We start from the raw sequence: 23,222 nt of genomic DNA on the forward strand, positions 1-23,222 counted from the left end.
CTCCAGCATCTGCAGTTCCCATTATCACTGAAGTAATTTCCTGCTTTTAACATTTTAGTCCCTTTTTTCATTAAAATCAACACCGTCAAGTTTACGTGCAGTTTTACAGTTCTCAAATGTTGCAGAGAAATGACCAAATAATGTTTATTATGCAGGGATGGAGCTCAGTCACATAAAATAATTTAGGCAAATGGTAGTTATAACCACCTGACATCTAGGACAGCAACTTATCAATCACCATGAAATATAAATATCAATCTGGGTTAAGGTTGAATTGGAAATTCAGTTTGTTCTATAATATGAAGGGAATAAAAATATTCAAAATACATGTTGTTCTGTAAGTGAGCAAGGTTTCTATTGTATCCGTGTCCATAATTGCACTGAATATATAGTTGGTCAGACAAGCTGTGGAAATACATCCAGAATATTTGGGTAAAGTTCAGTTTTCCATTTTTACATATAATATTTAACATCTACAGTTATCCCATTTATCATGCTTTATTAAGGATTCAAAACTCAATGTAATTAAATTCAACCACTGTAACATTGGAGAGAAATGGTTTTTCTGTCAGATTCAGTCTGACCTTCTCTATAATTGATTACAGTAGATCTCCATGCCAAACATGTAAAAAGTGTGTGGTGTGCATCCAAGTTTCCAAATAATTTTTAATTGTAAAAATGACATAGTACAGCACATCTCTGGTTTATGATTAACACTTGGCATAGTGCTGAAGAAATGGGTACAGCTAGTGGGAAACCTGCAGCGCAGGCAAATATGGTAATAGAGTGCAAATGTGCAATTTCTTGATTTCGCCCTGTTCCTCACTTCAGTGAGAAGCTTTCCCATAATTTCTGATTGAAGCTTTGATAGATTATTCATATATTTACTTATTTATTTATTTACTCCATATTTATTCCTGTGAAACCATTGGGAAAACAGACGCGCTCAATACCAGCATCCTTGACCAAGCCAATATCCCCGGCATTGAGGGACTGACCACCCTTGATTGGCTGCGATGGCCTGGGCACATTGACCCCATGATCAACGTGAGGATCCCTGAGCGGGTGCTCTACTCCCAGCTACCAAATGGCAGGCAAGCCCCAGGTGGACAGACAACAGGCTTCAGTGATACCCTCATTGCCTCACTGGTGAAGTGTGGCATTCCCACAGACACCTGGGAATCACTGACCCAAGTCCGTCCAAAGTGGAGGAGGTACATTTGCAGGGGAAGGCATCAAGCACCTCGATACTTGCCATCGAGGGAAAAGGCAGAAACCTGGCGAAAACAGCCTGAGGACCATGCTGCTATACCAACACCTCACCCGGCCCTTCCCATGATCACCATCCACCCCAAGCGTAACAGTCTGTGGGAGCCGCATCTGACTGTACCGTTACCTACAGACTCGTCCTGAGAGTGAAAGAGAGTCATCCTTATCTGTGAGCGACCGCCACTGATGATGATTTATTCCAATTGCGTTTCAGTTATGAAGTAGATTTACAGGTAGAGACCAGGGCCTGAATCTTGACTCAGTATAAAAGAACTTTTGCAGTTGTGTCAGAGTCCAAAATGCAAATGATCTGGAACAGAAGAGGGACCCGGAGTGAAATTACCTTAAAGAACCCAGTTTTTGGAGTCAATTGAGGGAGGTCACAAGCAAAGGACCAAATCTATTTATGTGAAACATGATGGTCATTTAAATATTATCATGACCCTGCTTGCCTTAATTTTACTGACCATGCAACTGAATTCACGTAGGTTGGGTTTCAGAGGCCTCAGCAAAGCTGTTATGTGAAAGTAATCTGAAGAGATTAGTGCCTTTTTAGCGCTGCCTGTGCTAGGAGGAGGAGGAAAGTTGTCTTGAGATTCAGTGAGCTAGTTAGTAAATCCTAATCACTTGCCCAGTCAGCTTGCCCGTCTCCTCCAGCTTTGCCAATTCTATTGCAGTTTCCTTCCTCAGTGCCCTGGACTGCCTCATGTACACCATGGATGAAGTGAGGCTATTCTTGTCATCAACCAGTATTTGACCAAGTGTGGCATCAATGACTGCGGCTCCAACAAGAAACTTGACACCGTCCAGGACAAGGCAGCTGGATTGATTGGCACCATGTCCATAAATATCCACTCCCTTCATCGACACACAGTAACAGCAGCGTAGGCCATCTACAAGATGCACTGCAGAAACCCTCCAAGACTCCTTCGACAGTATTCATCGTACCCCCGCTCCCTGCGGTCACCTTGATCCCTATTCAATAGTAAGTTTTAGCTGGCTAGTCAGCCTTACATGTCAGTATAACAGAGGCTGATCATTTTCCTCCCTGAGAGTTATACCCGTGCATTTTCCAGTCAGGAATCATAAGGTTGTTGCAGTTAAAAGTAAGGACTGGATCTTTTCAATACAAATCAAGCTGGAATGGATGAGGCAGTGGCAGAAAAGTGTCAGTGGGGACCTTCTGCCAGTGTGCTGCCTCCAGTGGAATCAAGGGTTATGGGGATAAGGTAGGAAGAGGATACTGATTGTGGATGATCAGCCATGATCGTAATGAATGGTGGTGCTAGTTCGAAGGGCCGAAAGGCCTACTCCAGCACCTATTGTCTATTGTCTATTCTAGACTCTACTGGCATTCCGTAGAAGGGGTGGGAGGGAATGAGAAGTCTTCCTACCTCATTAATTGGACATGTTTGCAATCTTTAGGGAGGTCATTCAAAGCTCACCACCTGATCTCCAAAGGTCCTCATAGTGGAGATAAGCTGCCTCAGCAGAAGGGGAACTGTGTGCTGTTTCTGCCTTAGACTTAGATTTATTCTCACATTATATAAAAATACAGTGAAAAGCGTTTTGTCGCGTGCAAAATGCAAAAGTGTCACCATCTGTAGAACTACCTTGAGCAAAGAGTATAATGCAAAATTTTACTGCAGTCGATATCATCCTTACCTCTTTTTGTTACCTTCTTGCTGCTTGACATCAGCAGGGTCACAGTAATGGGGCCTCGGTTACGGCCATTGCTGCTGTTACTGTAACTGCTGTGTAAGTGCTGGAGCCATGGGCCTGGCCTCAGACCTCCTGCTCCCCTCTAGAAGCTCCTCCAGCTGCTGCTGCTGGTCATTGGTTGCGGTGGGTTGGGGGGGACCCTAGCACCAGGCTCCCCCACCCGCTGACACTGAACCCTCTGTGACCTCAGCGCCAGAGCTGGACCTGGCTGTGGTGCTGCTTTGGGCCTGATCCCAACCAACTCTGCCACAGGAAAAGAAAACCACAGAAAGACGATTGAATTTGTTCCTGCTGGTGCCGCTTAATTCCGCAAAGGATCAAAAAATCAGGATCCCAATGTTGGGATGAGAGTTTGCGATTAGGTTCTCAGAACTTTAAAAGGCATGTTGGATTTCCTGATGGCAAACATCAGGAAGCCTGTTTGCTTCCCGTTGTCATCTCATGCATGCTTACTAAAAGGCCAGCTCACTAGATTCATGTTGCAATCCTAATTAAGTTCTCCACAAGCAAGCAATGCCTGTCTTCAGATTAGTCTGTGCACAGGAGGGATGTGCAGCAGTTGAGGGACTGTGCTGGCTAGAATTTGGAGTGAGTGCCTGCTGCTTTGTCCTCTCTCGGGTGCTATCCTATGATTTTCTTCAGTTTTTCTTTTATACATTCAGGGACATGTGCTTTGCTGGCCAGGCCAGCATTCATTTTCTGTCCATAGTTGCCCTTGGAGGTGAGCTGCCATTCTGACCCATTACAGTCTATTTGGTGTGGATAGACCCACAATGCCACTGGAGAGGGAATCCCAGAGACGCTGAAGGAATGGCGACATAATCCAAGCTAGGATGATTAGAGTAGATTCCCTACAGTGTGGAAACAGGCCCTTCGCCCCAACAAGTCCACACCGCCCCTTGGAGCATCCCACCCAGACCCATCCCCCTATAACCCACCTAATCTACACACCCCTGAACACTACGGGCAATTTAGCATGGCCAATCCACCTAACCTGCACATCTTTGGGCTGTGGGAGGAAACCGGAGCACCCGAAGGAAACCCACGCAGACACCCCAAAATGGTGGCACGGGATGGTGGATGCCTTGGAGGGGAACTTGCAGGTTGTGGTGTCCCCACCTATCTGTTGCTGTGTCGTTCGAGATGGAAATGGTCATGGGTTTAGAAACTGCTGTCGGTAGGGCCTTGGTGAGTTTCTGCGGTGCATCTTGTAAATAGTATAAACTGCTGCTGCTGAGCATTGTTGGTGGAGGAAGTGGATGCTTGTGGATGTGGTGCCAATCCAGCGGGCTGTGTCGTCCTGAATGGTATCGCTGTGTATGCTATAATCAACAGCACCTACTGGTTGACAAACATTTTAACACCCCTTTTCATTCCCTGGGTGACATGTCTGTCCTGGGCCTCCTCCAGTGTCACAATGACACCACCCGGAAACTGGAGGAGCTGCACCTCATATTCTGCCTCATGAGCCTACAGCCTGATGGCCTAAGCATAGAATTCACCAGTTTTAAAATCTCCTCACCTCTGGCCTCGTCCCATGTCCAACCCACCCTCTCATCGCCACCTCCTTGACCCAATTCTACCTGTCTATCTTCTTTCTCACCTATTTACCCTACCCTTCCCCTGACCCACCTCCACAACCCTCCATCTGCACCCACTTATCACCATCCCACCTACCTTCCCCCATCTGCATCCACCTCCCTCTATATACTTCTGACACCCCCCAGTCCTGATGTGGGGTATAAACCTGAAACGTTGACTTTCTGCTCCTGTGATGCTGCCTGACCTGCTGTGTTCTTCCAGATCCACACTGCGTTGAGGGGCTATCTTTGCTGTACAGCATTATCCTGAAATAGCAATTTGGCTAACGGTCAAGGAAGCCTGTTAATGCTTAATGTGGTCCAACAACATTAGATTGTCACCAGCCTGTGACCCTTAGACACAAGGAAGTGGAGGAATAACCAAGAAAAGAGAGAGTGCATCTTTTAGTGTGAATAAGAGCATTTAAGATGAGAGTTGTTGGGTAGATTGACATCGGCAGAAATATAGATAGGGGGCAGTTTGAAAATGTGGTAGCAAATGACTGGAGGATGAAATTAGTCCAGGGAATTGTGCAGAGGGATTGGGATTGGAAATTGATCGGATGATTGAAGTAGTGAAGAATATGAGCAAGTGACTGCGTTTGGTTTTGCCTGTTGTCAAGCCACTTTGTCATGTAAATAGGATCCTTGTGAGCCACAGCGACTGTTTTCAAAACATTTCCGCTCCCCACTATCCTGCTAATTTTAAAATAGTTACTTAGCTGTGCAGGGAAGGGCAGCTGCACACGTTGGATGTTACCTGCATTGCCCACTCACCAGATGATGGGTGTATTTGCCTGGCTGACTTTATCAGTGTAAACAGAGAGCATATTGTCTTTCACAGCACAACAGCCCATTTAAGAGAAAGGGCACAAAGTGAAATTACCACATCATTTAGGTACTAGGAACTGCCGATGCTGGAGAATCTGAGATAACACGGTGTGAAGCTGGATGAACACAGCGGGCCAAGCAGCGTCAGAGGAACAGGAAAGCTTGACGTTTTGGGTCGGGACCCTTCTTCAGAAATTCTAGCTTCACTCCATGTTACCACATCATTTACTTGCTTTAGTGGCTTTCAAGGTCTAAGATTTTAATTAGATGTTGGAATTGACAAGAAGGACATTGCTTTTAAAAAATGAGACACACAGTGGCACTATCTCACAATTTGAATTTGCATTTTAAATCAACATTGAAAGTGAATTTGAGTGAATGATTTAATTCCTTTGGTCATCTGTAAGCTTTTCCGATTACCATAACTGCATTTTGTTCCCTTACCTGGGACTTGTTTAAAGCACCAATGGAAGTAAAAATATATGGGCTGAAATCATAAATAAGAAAGGGATGATCATCTTGGTGGGATTGTACTAAAGGCCCTCCAGTAGTCAGAGGAAAATTGCGGAGCAAATATATAGAGAGGTTTCAAAGATATGTAAGAATAATAGGTTATAATAATAGGGGATTTTTATTTTCCAAACACTGCCATAGTTTTAAAGGTTTGGATGGTGAGGTATTTGTTAAATGTGTTCATGAAAATTTCCTTTATCAATAATTATATGTTCCTACTGGAGAAGGAGCAAAACTAGACCTTTTGGGAAATATAGCAGGGTGAGTGACTGAAGTGTTAACAGGGGAACACTTTGGGACTAGTGATCATAATGGTATTAGTTTTAAAATAGTTATGGAAAAGGATAAGCCTTCCATAAAAGTTAAAATTTTCATTTGGAGTAAGGTAAATTTAAATGGTACGAGACAAGAACATTCAAAAGTTGATTGGAGTAGGATTTTTTTCACAAATAAAGTGACAATTGACAAATGGAAGCTTTCAAAAGCATGATAATGAAAGTTCAGAGACATTATGTTCCCATTAGAATGAAAGGTAAGGCTGGTAAGATTTGGGAACAATGGATGAATAAAGATTATTCTAGTCTAGAATTTAATAAATCCTATATTAAATAGAGACAACTGAGACAGACAAATTGAATCTTTTTTAGAGTATAAAGAATGCAGGGGCATTCTTAACAGGGAAATCAGGAAACCAAAGAGGGAATATGAGATAGGCTCGGCAGATAAGGTTAAAGATACTCTAAAGAGATTCGACAAGTATATTAGAGTGAAACAGCAACTAGCGATAGAATTGGGTCCCTTAAAGATCAACAAGGTCATCTTTGTTTTCAACCTCAGGAGATCAGAGAGATAGTAAATGAATATTTCACATCAGTTTTCCTTTGGAGAAAAAAATGGAGGCAAGAAAACTCTGAGGAAGTTTTGAAAACAGTTCACATTATGGAAGAGGAAGTGCTGGATGTCTTTGAAAATATAATCCCCACGACCTGAACAAGTGTACCTTAGGGCATTGTGGGAAGTTAGGGAGGAAATTGTGTGGGCCCTAGCCGAAGTATTTTTATCATTATAATCACAGGTGAGGTGCTGGAGGACTGGAGGGTGACTAACGTTGTGCTTTATTTAAGAAAGGCTGATATCAGTGGTGGGTAATTTGTTGGAGGTGATTGTGAAGGATAGGATTTACACGCATTGGAGAGGCAAGGACTGATTTGGTGATAATTTGCTTGTGTTTGTGACTAACAGTCAACAGTCTGTAAAATTACAAAAGCATATTTGTCAGGGACTGGACGGCATGGTGCATTAGCAGAACATTGCCATTTCACAGTTTGAATCTGGTTTTAATTGCAGTGCTGTTGCAATGAAAGTCTGCTCTGACTGCAGTCTCCTAAATGAAATGAGGGGGCGATGTTTTAACACATTCCCAGTGAGAACTTGCTACAATTGGCACTTGGCTGTCAATCTGTCACTGAGGGAGGTGTTGAAGAGAGCAGCTGTGGGAGTACAACAGCAGATGCTTTTCTGAAATTAGGTTTAAGTAGCAATGCAGATAAGCAGCAAAAAGAGATAGTGTAGTGCAGACAAACTGTACTACATCCCCTCTGACCATGTAGTGAGTCTGAAAATGTTTGAGTGAAAATGGCATTTTTCAAAGTGTTGTTATTTGTTGGTTAGCCATGAATACAAGTGTAGGATATTAGCATATGTTAATATTAAATGTAAATTTCACCAAAAAAGGCAAAAGTTTCACAAATATTACTTAGAATATTATTTTTGAATCTAACCAATTTGACGTAACCAAGTGAGGAGGAATCGTGGCAACCCTTCTTTATAACTTCCTCTTGTTTAGTCACAATTTTTCTCCCCAGCACATAGCTATTACACCTCAGTTCAATTAATTAACCAGATCAGGAAAGAAGGAGAATCATTTCCAAGGTTTCCTTGAGTGGAAGTGGAGTTTTATCGTTTACTATGCTGAAAAAGTAATAAAACACAGCACTAAGCACACACAGATATACAAATGATGAGTTTACAAAGAAGGGGGAGCAATGATGTTTGGTATGTGTGGGAAGGTAGAGGTAGTTACAGTTTAAAAATGTTTTAGCATCTTTAAGCCTTGAGAGCAAAAGAACTGAGTCTGCCTCTTCAGTTGCTGTCTTATTTTCTGTAATGGCTGTGCTGCAGCTGTCCTTGGAAAATTATTCTTGGTGAAGCATTGGTATTGTTCCAAGTTGGGTTGTGAGTGAGAGAGAGGGAGGGAGAAGACTGTCTCTAGTATTCTTGGTGTTCGGAGCCCTTTTTCGGTCACTCTCCCTCTGCTCTGTTGCGCAATGCAAGCTGCTGAAATATACTTCATCTGTGTATCCACAGTGTGGCTGTATTATCTTTTATTCAGATTGCACCCTCCATTTGTAACCTACAATCTATAGTATACGAAGTAACCATGCAAGTGTGAGTAACAGAAGATATGTAAATTTCTTCAGTGATAATGGGAACTGCAGATGCTGGAGAATCCAAGATAATAAAGTGTGAAGCTGGATGAACACAGCAGGCCAAGCAGCATCTCAGGAGCACAAAAGCTGATGTTTCGGGCCTAGACCCTTCATCAGTTCATCATCTGATGAAGGGCCTAGGCCCGAAACGTCAGCTTTTGTGCTACTGAGATGCTGCTTGGTCTGCTGTGTTCATCCAGCTTCACACTTTATTATCTTATATGTAAATTTCTTGTTCCCTCATGGAGTTTCTGTGCCTTTTGATTAAAAATGTTAATTCTGAGCAGCTGATTTTATATATTCCATGTGGTTGCCTGGGCTTTTCAGGTGATTACAGCAACTATTTTAGGTCAGCAATGTTCTTTTTCATATAAAATATTAAACGCCAAGTAATGAATGTTAGATATTCACAGTCATTTGCTGTATGAATGCAACAATATACAGATGTTTGAGCACAATTGCTAACAGGTAGAGTGGTTTGTCAAATTTTAAAATAGTCCCATGATATCCTAATGACAATATTGGCCTTCTCTTGTGTAACCCACAGGGTTTGTGCTGCTGTTATTCAGCAGGAGCTGTGCCTGGTATATGACAATAAACAATAGATGCAGGAGTAGGCCATTCGGCACTTTGAGCCAGCACCACCATTCATTATGATCATGGCTGATCATCCACAATCAGTATCCTGTTCCTGCCTTATCCCCATAACCCTTGATTCCACTATCTTTAAGAGCTTTATCCATCTCTTTCTTGAAAGTATCCAGAGAGTTGGCCTCCACTGCCTTCTGGGGCAGAGAATTCCATATATCCACCACTCTCTGGGTGAAGAAGTTTCTCCTCAACTCTGTTCTAAATGGCCTACCCCTTATTTTTAAACTGTGTCCTATGTTTCTGGACTCACCCATCAGCGGAAACATTTTTCCTGCCTCCAGAGTGTCCAATCCCTTAATAATCTTATACGTCTCAATCAGATCTCCTCTCATCCTTCTAAACTCAAGTGGATACAAGCCCAGTCGCTCCAATCTTTCAACATATGATAGTCCCGCCATTCCGGGAATTGACCTTGTGAACCTACGCTGCACTCCCCCAATAGCAAGAATGTCCTTCCTCAAATTTGGAGACCAATACTATACACTGTACAATATCCTGGAATAAAATTTTGTTTGGGCATTAGTATGAAGTGCTTCAGCAGCTTTTTTCATACCCTGCCTCATTTTCCTTTATTGTTGAAATGAGTTGCTGATTCAGTAGTGATTGTTTTATACTACCTTGGAAGACTAATTTATCCCTCCCGAGAATCAGTTGATGGCGACACAAAAACTTTACTGTTGCAATATTCTGTAACCTTTCCAATAAAAGTTCATTTTGTCTTCCTCTTCTCGCTTGACCTGCTCCCTGAGCGAAAGAAGAATTTTGCTGCTTTGTTTTACTCTTTCTTTTTCTCAGTTTGGTTTCCACGCTCTCCATAACCATGTTGCTAATGCTTCAGGAGCTGGGGGTCAGGTCTGCTCACAACCCTTTCCCACCAATAACAGTTTCTGTGGGCAGCCAAGCAGTAACGAAGTACCTTCCACAATTTTGGTTAAAATGGACAACCTATTGACTGCACTGTAGTACACTCTTGTTGGCAGCTTTGGCTAAAATTATGGATATAGAGCCCGTTAACTGTCCACCTACATAGCATGCAAAACAACACTTTTCACTGTATCGTGGTACATGTGGCAACAATATATCAGTCAAGCAATGGGACAGCACTGCTGTCTCTTAACACCAGGGACCCGGGTTCAATTCCAGCCTTGGGTGACTGTCTGTGTGGAGTTTGCACATTCTCCCCGTGTCTGCATAGATTTCGTCCCACAGTCCAAAGATGTGCAGCTTAGGTGGATTAACCTGTTAAATTGCCCGTAGTGTTCAGGGATGTGCAGGCTAGGTGGATTAGCAGTGGGAAATGCAGGTTTACAGGGGTATAAGGGAGATTGGGGTTGGATGCTGTTCAGAGTGTTGGTGTAGAATTGTTGGGCTGAATGGCCTGCTTCCATACTGTGGGGATTCTTTGAATCACAGATTCTACACCACAGATCTGGCATAATTTGTAGCAGCCCAGAGACATGTTGAACAGAATAGGTTCCTGGAGGTGATGCTAAATATAACGTCTCCAATAAACGGTTCAAATATTTTCTAAGAGATAACAGGAACTGCAGATGCTGGAGAATCCAAGATAACAAAGTGTGGAGCTGGATGAACACATCAGGCCAAGCAGCATCTCAGGAGCACAAAAGCTGATGTTTCGGGCCTAGATGCTTCATCAGAGAGGCTCTCTGATGAAGGGTCTAGGCCCGAAACGTCAGCTTTTGTGCTCCTGAGATGCTGCTTGGCCTGATGTGTTCATCCAGCTCCACACTTTGTTATCTCAAATATTTCCTAAGGTGGCTGAACATCAGAATTTTTGCAAAATCGCTTATTGTTTCTGTCTGCCTTTTGCCTTCCAGGGGAGCCAGAATTTAAATATGTCGGCAACATGCACGGGAATGAGGCAGTGGGCAGAGAGCTGCTTGTTTTCTTGGCACAGTACCTGTGCAATGAATATCAAAAAGGAAATGAAACAATTGTCAGTTTGATTCACAGCACGCGGATACACATCATGCCTTCGATGAATCCTGATGGCTTTGAAAAAGCAGCTTCACAGGTAAGTAGGATGATGGGCTGAATCCTGTCTCCAAAATTTAAAAAAAAAGCAGGGTTTGGGCTGCGTCAGATTAAAATCCAAAGAGAATCTGGAACAGGAGAAAGAACCTGTCTTAATTTTAGAGGGACACGGGACTGGCGACCAATTGTTTTTTTGGATGAGATTCGGTAATTTAAATATTATAATAATGCTTCCGAGCCTTCATATTAACAATGATTCAGTTTTTAAGGTGTGTTACTTGGGTTTTCCAGGCCTCTGGAAACATGACTAGTGTAAAAATGTGAGAAGGGCTGAACCCTTGAAGTAAGTGGCTTTCCAGCACTTCTTGTGGGCCTGGAGGAACAGGAGCAGTTCTTCTCAAGTGTAGCAAGATATTCATCAAACTCTCTGCACTATATGTCCTGGCTGTTTCAATTGTCATGGGAGCCCGACTGACCCTCCATCTGCTTTACAGCAACCAGCCTATGCTTCACCCGTGATCACCACCTGCCTCACCACTTCAGCCAGATCTAACTACTAGCCCTGTCCCACTGCAACCACTATAGATTCCTGTCTCCTCCAATCCCGCTCAGGTCAACTTCAGGCTAAAATCCAAGTGTTGCAGCAGAACATCCTTTACACTCTAATCACAGATGTGTCACTTCTCCCGAATGATGGCCATCCAGTAGGGAAATACTGAGCTCTGAAATATTCAGTTTTGTCGCTTACGATGAGTGATATTTGACAAAAAATAACAGTGCTCCAGATTTTGTTTTCTTCTGTGCTTCTGCAAGCAATTGTATCATGCTGGAATGCAGTTTAGCAAGTTGGGCATGGTTCCATTTGTCCTGGCCAAAACGAATCATTTTCTGATCTGATAGCCGTAGCTGCACTTTACCAGTTTAGATCCAGGCAGGTATTCTTCCCCAGCCAAAGCAGGGTTGGCAATAGCAGCTGTACTGCAACAATTCAGTATGAATTGGAAATAGGTTTGGGACCTTCCAAGTCTGTACAGTATGTGGTTCCATATCTGCTGCTGGTGAACCTGAAGATCAGATTTTAACCACGGCCAAAGCCGTAAATACTTCAACCCTTCTCACATCCTTGCGTAGTCATGGACGTAGAAAAAACTAAATGCTGTTAATTTTCTACAGTAGAAATTCTCATTCCGTTCGAGCATTCTTCCATCTGTCAACCATTTTATTCAACTCTAATACCCTACTTCTGCAGTTCACCGATAATAAAATGTGAGGCTGGATGAACACAGCAGGCCAAGCAGTATCTCAGGAGCACAAAAGCTGACGTTTCGGGCCTAGACCCTTCATCAGAGAGGTCTAGGCCCGAAACGTCAGCTTTTGTGCTCCTGAGATGCTGCTTGGCCTGCTGTGTTCATCCAGCCTCACATTTTATTATCTTGGAATTTCTCCAGCATCTGCAGTTCCCATTATCTCTGTAGTTCACCGTTGTGGCACTGGTCTCTCTCTGAGTTCCACTTGCGCCATTTCCTATTTTACCTCCTAATTTCTTCTCTGCTCTCTGCACCTCCAATTTGGGAACCCTTCTCCTCACTTTAACGTCAGCTTCCAGCTTTGTGCCAACCGTGCAGCAACTTTGTATTATGTAGTAGATTCAGTGTAGAAATATACAGCAACACACTTCAGGGATAGCAGTTGGATAAGCATGAAGGTGGAGGACTGATGAAATCTTTATTAAAGAAGTGATAGCCTGAAACGATGTTCCCCCTAAGATTTTGGGGGGAGTGCTGTGGATGTGCATTGCCTGAACGGTACGACTTCATTCTCTGAGAAATAGTACCTGGACGGTTACGCAAAGAAAAACTAAAAAGGCTTCATACATTCCACGCACAAACAAATTTTAGAAGGAACACTAGTCTTAGAGACAGACAGATACTTAGCTTTTTAAAATTCACTCATGGGATATGGGTGTAGCTGGCTGGGCGAACATTTATTGGCAATCCTCTATTGACCTGAAGGAAGAACAGTGGAGATTTTACAGATAAAACGTAGAGGCTGGGCAGCTGAAGGCATAGATGTTAATGCTGGAGGAATTATGTTCTAAGATGCTCAAGATGCCAGAAGTAGAGAAGTGTAGACATCTCAGAGGGGTGTGGCACTGGACGAGATGACAAGCATAAGGATGCCTGAGCCTACAGAGCTATTAATTTTTAAAAAAGGATTTGAATTCAAAATCTAGAACATAGAACATTACAGCACAGTACAGGCCCTTTGGCCCTCGATGTTGTGCCGACCTGTCATACCAATCTCAAGCCCATCTAACCTACACTACTCCATTTGCGTCCATATGCGTGTCCAATGATGACTTAAATGTACCTAAAGTGGGCAAATCTACTACCGTTGCAGGCAAAGCGTTCCATTCCCTTACTACTCTCTGAGTAAAGAAACTACCTCTGACATCCGTCCTATATCTTTCACCCCTCAATTTAAAGCTATGCCCCCTCGTGCTCGCCGTCACCATCCTAGGAAAAAGGGTCTCCCTATCCACCCTATCTAACCCTCCGATTATTTTATATGTTTCAATTAAGTCACCTCTCAACCTTCTTCTCTCTAATGAAAACAGCCTGAAGTCCCTCAGCCTTTCCTCGTAAGACCTTCCCTCCATACCATGCAACATCCTAGTAAATCTCCTCTGCACCCTTTCCAAAGCTTCCACATCCTTCCTATAACGCGGTGACCAGAACTGTACACAATATTCCAAGTGTGGCCGCACCAGAGTTTTGTACAGCTTCACCATAACTTCTTGGTTCAGGAATTCGATCCCACTATTAATAAAAGCTAAAACACTGTATGCCTTCTTAACAGCCCTGTCAACCTGGTTGGCAACTTTCAAGGATCTATGTACATGGACACCAAGATCTCTCTGCTCATCTACACTACTAAGAATCTTACCACTAGCCCTGTACTTTGCCTTCCGGTTACTCCTACCAAAGTGCATCACCTCACACTTGTCTGCATTAAACTCCATTTGCCACCTCTCAGCCCAGCTCTGCAGCTTATCTATGTCTCTCTGCAACCTACAGCATCCTTCGTTACTATCCACAACTCCACCAACCTTAGTGTCGTCTGCAAATTTACTAACCCATCCTTCTACGCCCTCATCCAGGTCATTTATAAAAATGACAAACAGCAGTGGACCCAACACCGACCCTTGCGGTACACCACTAGTAACTGCTCTCCAGGATGAACATTTCCCATCAACTACCACCCTCTGTCTTCTTTCAGCAAGCCAACGTCTGATCCAAACTGCTATATCTCCCACAATTCCTCCACATTTTGTACAAATCTAGGTGTTGTTTTACACAGAACTAATGGGAATCAATGAGCATTAAGGTAATTAGTGAACAGGACCTGATATTAATTATGGTAAGGGAAACTTTGTTTTGATTTGTGTCCTTTACTATTTGCATATTGAATTGTAAGCATGTTACACCGAGAGCTTCTGCTTATTCAAATTTATAAACATCTGTGCTTGTTTTGGCAGCACACATAGACTAAAAATCGGAATTACGCAGAGAAGGTTAGCCAGTCCCCGCACAAGGATGATGGGCAAGTTTGTGAAGCATCTAGTGGAGCCGTGGTAGTGTCACTAGCTCGGAACCAGGAGGCCCACATTGAAGTCCCACCTGCTGTACTGTTGTGGTCATACCATGTCCGAACAGGCAGGTTGAAATACCTGGGTCTGAAATTTCATTCGGTTCTACCACCATCTAGTGGACAGCCATGGTTGTTCCTAGCACAAAATCGGACTGACAACTATTGGCATGGAGGTGGTGTTACGTTGCAGTTGAATAACTATGTTTGAATGCTTGGGGCGGGACTTTCACATTTTTATTGTCTTGTTTTGCTGAGCGGGATTCATGGAGCAGGGTGCACCGCGGCTCACAGTGACTTTTCTCACAAGATCTCCTGCCCTCCAACCTAATTAATTGCGCTGGATATGCGCTCGGACCTGCACTCCACCACTCAAGTTATTGGCGCTCAGCATTAATGGTAAACCGAGGTGGGGGACAAGGGCCCTCGATCTCGCTCCAGGACCCTTCTCCTCTCAGGGAGTTAGGGCAGTGCCAGCAGGTACCCAGAGGGGGCAGGAATGACACGCAGCTTCCTAAGATGCTTCCTCTCAGGACATTGCAGAGTGTCCTGACCCTTGCAAAAAGTGGTTCACTATTGAGTCCCTGATAATGATCCAGCTCTACAGTGTTTTCCTCAGGGGCAATGCCTTTACATTCAGGCACTCAAAAACAAATTTCCCAGAGGAGGGATTTCCCAGTTTAATTCCTTTTAGTGTGGCACATCTGCCTTTATTTTATTTTCTAATTATAACAAGCCAATAAGCTAACTGCCCACTAATTTTATTTTAGCATATCCAGAATGTGTATTTCAGAACTTGTCCTACCTCTCTCGTCAAGTCTCTTTGTTATTTGAAATTTTGTTCCTGTTCTTTCTATTTCTCAAAAGGGTATTCCTCCTTGCCATTTTAATTTCTTACCAAAGCCAGGATCACCACTATTCCCGTGGGGGAGAACATCACCAATGAGTTAAAACCCAAAAAAACCTGCGGATGCCGTAAATCAGGAACAAAAACAAAGTTGCTGGAAAAGCTCAGCTGGTCTGGCAGCATCTGTGAAGGAGAAAACAGAGTTAATGTTTGAAACGTTAACTCTATTTTCTCCTTCACAGATGCTGCCAGACCTGCTGAGCTTTACCAGCAACTTTGTTTTTGTATCAATGGGTTAAATTTGGGTTATTATGCATCAATTGCAATTAAGATCGCCAGTAATGTTTCTGACACAACCTTTCCTCCTGGCTGATGTGATCATCTGTCAACTGCTTTTTAACACCTTTCTGACTAAACATTATTGTTTTTGAATTCACAAAGCCCTGATGGCCTGATGGATTTCCCCCATCAAAGTTTAGTTCATTACATCCATGCCCTTGACACATTCTCTATGTGTGCTTTTGTTGACTGCTAATCCTCTGGACTTTTTCTGTCCACAATTGGATAGTGGGTTTGTTAGGCAATGCAGGATCTGAACCAGCTTCTATGACTAGCAGTCCGGTCCTCTTTCTGATCCTGCTTATTATCAATGAGCCTCTATTAATCATAGTCCAATAGTATTCACACTTTTTCAGTGTACAGAATCTATAGTCTTTTCCCAGAGCAATAGCTGCTTTGTTACACCATGATCCTTCATGCCCTTTGGCAACATGGTCATCTTACGTTTCTTTAAATTCTTCAAAGGCACTGTTTCTCCCAAATCTAACAATCAGTTCTTGTTCATTGCCATTGCTCCTTGTATTCCTGGCCTCGCCATCATCTCTGACCTCATTGGAATTCCTACAGTGCCTCCGTCTTTCAGCGGGTTGGTTTATGTGTTCACTTCAAATGCTTGCTTTTCCTTTTAAGGTTAAAACTTACATCCATGTAAGGAGGTCTCCTAACAATTCTGTCACAGTGCAGGACGGAAGGAACAAAAAAACTTCTTATCTGTTAGGTGATTCTCCTTCATCACAACCTTTCATACTTCTCTATGTTTCAATTTTAGTAAAATATGTTCATTTCAAAATAAGGATAAAAGTGCAATTATAGAATTGCTAATAATCTCAATGGCTGTGCCTAGTTTTCAAGAAATATTTGGTTATTGTCTTACAGCTAACTTTAACCGCGCATTTTTATACACCATTTCCTTGCCTTGTTTTTCCCTTTGTAGACCGGTGATCTCAAGGATTGGTTTGTGGGTCGCACCAATGCACAAGGAATAGACCTCAACAGAAATTTTCTCGATCTTGACAGGATTGTCTATGTGTATGAAAGAGAAGGAGGGCCCAATAACCATCTTCTGAAAAATATAAAACTCTCTGTGGATAGAAACACAAAGGTAAGAGGATGACTGCCAGGGTCCGGCACAAAGTGGCTGCACCTGAGTAATCAGAAGCTAAATTGCCCCAATGCTTTCTGCCTATGTTGTTGTGTATGAAACTGTTTAGGTAGAAGATTGTCTTTGTATTCCCCAGAAGCATTAACACATTATAGCGCTGACAGCCACAAAAAGCACTATGGCCAGAAACACTTACATATAGTTAGGACAATAGTGAATCTCAAAGTGCCTGATTGTTCCATCCATTTGCTTCAGTAACTGGGAGAGGATGATACCAACTTGATGGGATAGCTGTTAGCTCGTGAATCTCCTATTCACATTGCAGCATTAAATTAAAATAGATAAAACTGGAAATACTCATCAGGTCTGGCAACACCTACAATGAGAACCGATGTTAATGTTTCAAGCTGATGATCCTTCAGAACACTAGAAGTCTTCATGTAGGTCTAGTGGACCTCCAATTGCAACCAAGTTACCTAATGTTGCATGTTAATTTTCTCTGTCCCAGCTTTCATTCTCCTTTAAACTTCCTGGAAATTAAAGAAAAAGTTGATTTTTTTAAACTCCTTACTTGGTGTTTCCAGCAGGTTGCTCCATAGAGTGATACAACATTATTGAGATGCATTAAGCTCCACTTTCTTATTTTGTTGTGTCAGCTCTATTGGGGGAGGTGGAAAATAGGAGCCAACACGACAAGGGCTCACCAAAAATCCCATTTCCTGAGGCTGCTCCTGGTCGTCAAATTTCCAGCAGTTGAGGCCCGAGAAGAAGCTGATTAGCTGACAGCGTCAGTGCTAAAGATCAGAAAAAAAATGTTATCTGTGCGCTGCAAAGTTTATGATAATCCACGCATAATGTCTTGCACCTAATACGTGTACTTGTTTTTCACCAGATTACGCAATACACAAATGCAAAAGAGGGTAGAAGGTCTGCTTTATGGAAGGCAGGTTAATTTAAATGTACTTTTTTTAGATTCCCTACAGTGCGGAAACAGGCCCTTCGGCCCAAGAAATCTACACCGCCCCTTGAAGCATCCCACCCAGACCCATCCCCCTATAACCCCACCTCCCTGAACACTGCAGGCAATTTAGCATTACCCATCCACCTAACCTGCATATCTTTGGACTGTGGGAGGAAACCGGAGCACCCAGAGGAAACCCACGCAGACACGGGGAGAATGTGCAAACTCCACACAGACAGTCGCCCGAGGCTGGAATCGAACCCGGATCCCTGGTGCTGTGAGGTTGCAGTGCTAATCACTGAGCCACCGTGCCTCCGTTGGTGGATTCTTGGTGGAATCTCGATCTCTTTTGGGGAGTCTGCCTTTGGTCTGGTGGGCAAAAGGGAGCGATTGGTAACTGGCTGCAAAGACCTTACTGCATTATAACATGGCGTTTGCCTCTCAGACTTAACCACACCTTTTCCAACTCACTGTGTAATCAATTTTCCTGTGATTACATTCATAAACTAGGAACTTTAAATTTTAAATTTGGGGCGGCATGGTGGCTCAGTGGTTAGCACTGCAGCCTCACAGCACCAGGGACCCGGGTTCAATCCCAGCCTCGGGCGACCATCTGTGCGGAGTTTGCACATTCTCCCCGTGTCTGCGTGGGTTTCCTCCGGGTGCTCAGGTTTCCTCCCACAGTCCAAAGATATGCAGGTTGGGTGGATTGGCCATGCTAAATTGCCCGTAGTGTTCAGGGGTGTGTGGGTTATAGGGGGATGGGTCTGGATGGGATGCTTCAAGGGGCGGTGTGAACTTGGTGGGCCGAAGGGCCTGTTTCCACGCTGTAGGGAAGCTAATCTAATCTAAATTCCTCCCTTCACTGTCAAAGATAACCCTGAAATGGGACTCTTTCTAGAGTGCAAATGACAGGCAGTATACAACATAGCACATTTTAAATTTGAATATTTCAGCTCCATCAATTATAACCCTTTGATCAAAAAACTATTCTAGTGGGTTGCCTGTATAATTGCCCATTCTCGTCTGTGGGAGCTGTTTCAGGGAAGTTTGTGTGCTGTAACTGCAATGGAAGATCTTGGTCCAGATCTCGGTGGAATGTTGGAATGCAGAACAATGGGCAAAAACTTAAAGTGAGGGTTAGGACATTCAGGAGTTAAATTAACAAGTACTTTTTCACATCAAAGATAATAGAAATTTGAAATTCCCTCTTGTTGGAGACTCCATATTAAAATGAAGAAGACTGGGATTGGCAGTTTTTTTTATTAGATGTCAAGGAACTAAAGATGCATAAATTGAGTTAAGGTGTGGATCAGATATGTATGAACTGGTTAGTGAAACAAATTTGAGGGTCTGAATGGTCTCCAGATTCTTGTGTATCATTCAGGATATGAGATGCTTTTCGTTGCAAATTATTCGATATATGCTGATTAAGAAGACAAAATTTTGATATTGATTTTTTTTTCCAAGTTTGTAATTAGACAGTTAATAGTCTCAAACCATTTCCAGAGATTTCCCCTGCTTATATTGTACATATTTGAAGGTTCCAGTGGTAACATAGAAAGAAGTGCAGAGGTCCCACACTGTGCACAGTCCTGTCAAAAGTTGTGACTACAATTTCAGCTCTCTGCTCTCTACTCTCTACCATTGTCTGCTGTGGGAGGAAAGCCCACCTTGATAACCAGTACAACTATTGCATTTTGTTTGCCCATTGCTATAAAAATGTCAGCCTACTCTGATTTGCTTGTTAACTTTGAACTCCTACTCTGTTGTGAATTTCTGTCATTCCTGTTACTGCTGTTGAAGCTCGGCTTGAAATATTTCATGGTAAGCTCCTTTTATATTGCTGTCATGTTGTGCGACTACCAACATGTAGGTCCCACACAGCCAGTGGTTTCACTGCAGTAAACTTGCTGGATTTGCTGAGGCTGGCAATTGTAAAAATGTATTTTCCACACTTCATAGTCCTTTGGCATGAGCACAGCAGCACAGCAATATACAAATGAGCTCAAATGTAACAAACATGATGGGAAAATCAACTGTAAGTTGGAATTGCTGAGATTCTTTAATGTGATTTACTGCAGTGACTGATTTTGTTGAAATACTTATTCTGCCTTTTTTGCTGACTTTAAATTCATGTAGGCCAGCGGAGTAATAGTCATAAAGATGTACAGCATGGAAATGGACCCGTCAGTCCACCTTGTCCATGCTGATCAGGTATCCTAAATTAGTCTAGTCCCATTTGCCAGCGTTTGGCCCCATATGTCTCTGAATCCTATGAATAAACCCTACCGATTCATGTATCTAACCAGATGCCTTTTTAATGTTGTAATTGTACCAGGCTCCACCACTTCTTCTAGCAGCTCATTCCATACATACACCACTCTCTGTATGAAAAAGTTGCCCCTTAGATCCCTTCTAAATCTTTCCCCTCTCACCTTAAATCTATGCTGTCTAATTTTGGACTCTCCTACCCTGGGGAAAAGAGCTTGAGTTTGCACATTTTGTAGTTTCACACGCTGATGGATGTGGAGTGAAAAGCAAACAGTATTATTGTATGAGATACCAAGGTGTAGAGCTGGATGAACACAGCAGGTCAAGCAGCATCAGAGGAGCAAGAGAGCTGATGTTTCAGGTCTGGACCCTTCTTCAGAAATGTAATTATTATTATTGTAAGTGCTTAGTCACGTTTTGGAGTTGTACTCAGCCAGTCCACTAGGTGGGGCATTTGCTCTGTGTTCATTTCAAGCTGCTGAGCTTTCTTCCACACAGGTGAAGTAGTAGGCTGTTCTGGCTGAAAGACAGCGTTAAGAGACTAAGTGGCAAGGAATAAGAGAAATAAATCTTCAGCTTAAAAAATTAAAGATTTTAGAGCAGCAAACACCAAACGTTTGCAGTAAATAACCCGTGTTTAGGAGCCTCCACCTTAGATTCACAATGTGTGTGCATAATGAAATATTTTCCTTACTGCCCATAATTCAGGATGATCTTGTAAAAACATGTAATGCATATTGTACTGAGCGAGTTTTATTCCCACAGCTTGCGCCAGAGACCAGAGCCGTCATTCACTGGATCATGGATATTCCTTTTGTTCTCTCAGCCAATCTTCATGGTGGTGATGTTGTAGCGAACTATCCCTATGATGAGACTCGCACTGGTAAATACAAAATAAAGCTAATGATAAACAATGTTTGCTAGACAGGTATGAAGCATGAGAAAAAATTTAATAAAGCTGTGTCCGTCCCCGAGCATTGCCATCTTGATAACAAGTGCAAACTCTGTCAGGGGGTAGCAGAGAGTGGGACATTGCAAGGTTACAGAGGAGGTGTCAAATAGCTTCCATGATACCACCTGAAGTTTGTAGAGCAGACGTTATCAGGCATGTTCCAGCGCAAACATTTTCTACAGTGCAGACTTGCTGCCAGGGCCAAAATATCAAGGTAATTTTTCACATTTTTCTAGCTCTGGTAAGTTACCTTGTTTTGGAATTTTTTAGTGTTACTTTTTTAGAAATAAAGTTTTTTGAAAAGGAAAATCAGTTTGGCAGGGTGTAATAAAAGTGGAGTAATGGGGATTACCAAATGAAGTCACTTACCTGCTGAAACCTTTAGCTAGTGGTTTTCACAGAACCTTGGACAGTTTATGTTGGTGAATGTGACTACTTCATGAAATTAACAGATGTAAGTAATGTTTTGAGGTGCCTTTTCGGTGCCTTTTATAAATTCAGCTTTCCGCTGAAGACAGTTGGGTCTAAACACAACTCACAGCATATCAAAATATTTGCTTTTCCTTTCGGATATGTTGCATTTAGTTTCTCTGTTTTCCTGTTTTCTTGATGTTACATGCATCCTGATGTCAAAGCTTAGTGCACGCATCACTGAAAAGCAGTTATTTCTGCTATCGAATCAACTATTGTTTACACTATTATAGTTAGATATAAAGAAGAAAAGGCTTGAATTTGTTAGGATAGAAGTGATTGTAGAGAACTATAGCAGTATTGTGTTTTCAATATTGTAAACATTCAAATCAAACTGATGCAAAGAGAAATCCAAAGTTTTTTTAGGGTCTGACCAGCTATAGAAAAAGACTAGCATGTGACCATGTTATCTCAGAAAGTGTCAATGTTTCCCTCTTGTGCACAATATTTCTTTGAGACTAAAAGCAGACCGACCTCGCAGACATTGGTGACAAATTTATGTAAAAACCCTCCATGTACTGGCGCAGTTAGCAATGAAAAGTTTGACTTGCAGTTTTATTTGATATCACTGTTACACTGAAAATTAAATTTTGATTCAGATTGTTACATTGAATTGAAGTGACCCCATATTTCAAAAAAATAGGGGTCCATGTTGCTTGAATGCCGAAAACTCCCCAAAATGTCATTATGGTGTGCAGAAAGTATGCTCACATTATTTTGCAGCTCTGCACACTCCATTATATTGATTAAAGGCAAAAAGGTTGGCATCCATTGTCCAGACTAAGTCAGTCATTAAAACTTCTGCGTATGCAAACCAATTTAAATTCACAGCTTCATTTCAGTCAACTTTATTGGTCTCAAAACACCTTTAGTACCTCATTTAAGTAACCATTCTTCATAATGGATAACGTACAAACTGTAATAAATCATAATTTGCTTTAAAAATTGTAGTAACGCACATAATTGCACAGAGAGATATTTGATTTGACAGACGAAGCAAGAAGAATGGTGATAATGTGGAAAAGCAGATGTGTAGGGATTAGCAGCAGAGTTTCTGCAATCCTGTATCTCATAGACGGCAGAGATTAGGAAAACATTTCCTGTTGAATTGATAAATTTATTGCAACAGTTTTTCTTTAAACCCCTCATCCCAAGTCATTCCACCCTGTTCATGCCATCCTATTTCTTCTCATATCATCTTTGTCCTATCCTCAATCCCACCCTCGCTTATTCTGTCTTCATATTCTATTCCATTACTCCAACGCCATCCTTTCTCCAACCTATTTCAAATCTCCCAGGCCATTGCTGTCCCCTTCCATGCTGTCCTCTCCAATACCACCTATCCTCTCCTTTTTTTTCTCTGCCTGTTTCCATCCCACCCACCCTCTCTCCTTTGCTGATCCAGCATCACCCACCACCACCCCCCCCGACCCGACCTCCATCAACTTCCTTCCATCTTATCTACTCCTTGCCTCCTTCCCCACCCATGCCACATCCCTTCCTGTCAAGACAATCAACATCAGTAGTCAGGGCCGGGAGTGGCAACAGCAGGGTACTGGAGCCTCGTAAGTGAGGCCA

The 23,222-nt window shown here is 42.6% G+C and overlaps 1 protein-coding gene across 1 annotated transcript in view; it reads left to right on the forward strand.

Annotated features, from left to right (window-relative positions):
• cpe (carboxypeptidase E) overlaps nucleotides 1–23,222 on the forward strand; it is a 106,623-nt gene that overhangs the window by 54,921 nt on the left and 28,480 nt on the right. Inside the window, exons 2-4 of the mRNA XM_048543517.2 lie at nucleotides 10,894–11,090; nucleotides 16,819–16,986; nucleotides 20,987–21,104. Of these exons, the coding sequence (XP_048399474.1) occupies nucleotides 10,894–11,090; nucleotides 16,819–16,986; nucleotides 20,987–21,104 (483 nt within the window). The remainder of the gene's footprint in view (nucleotides 1–10,893; nucleotides 11,091–16,818; nucleotides 16,987–20,986; nucleotides 21,105–23,222) is intronic.

This window comes from Stegostoma tigrinum, chromosome 1 (genome assembly GCF_030684315.1).
Source record: "Stegostoma tigrinum isolate sSteTig4 chromosome 1, sSteTig4.hap1, whole genome shotgun sequence".
Taxonomy (NCBI): domain Eukaryota; kingdom Metazoa; phylum Chordata; class Chondrichthyes; order Orectolobiformes; family Stegostomatidae; genus Stegostoma; species Stegostoma tigrinum.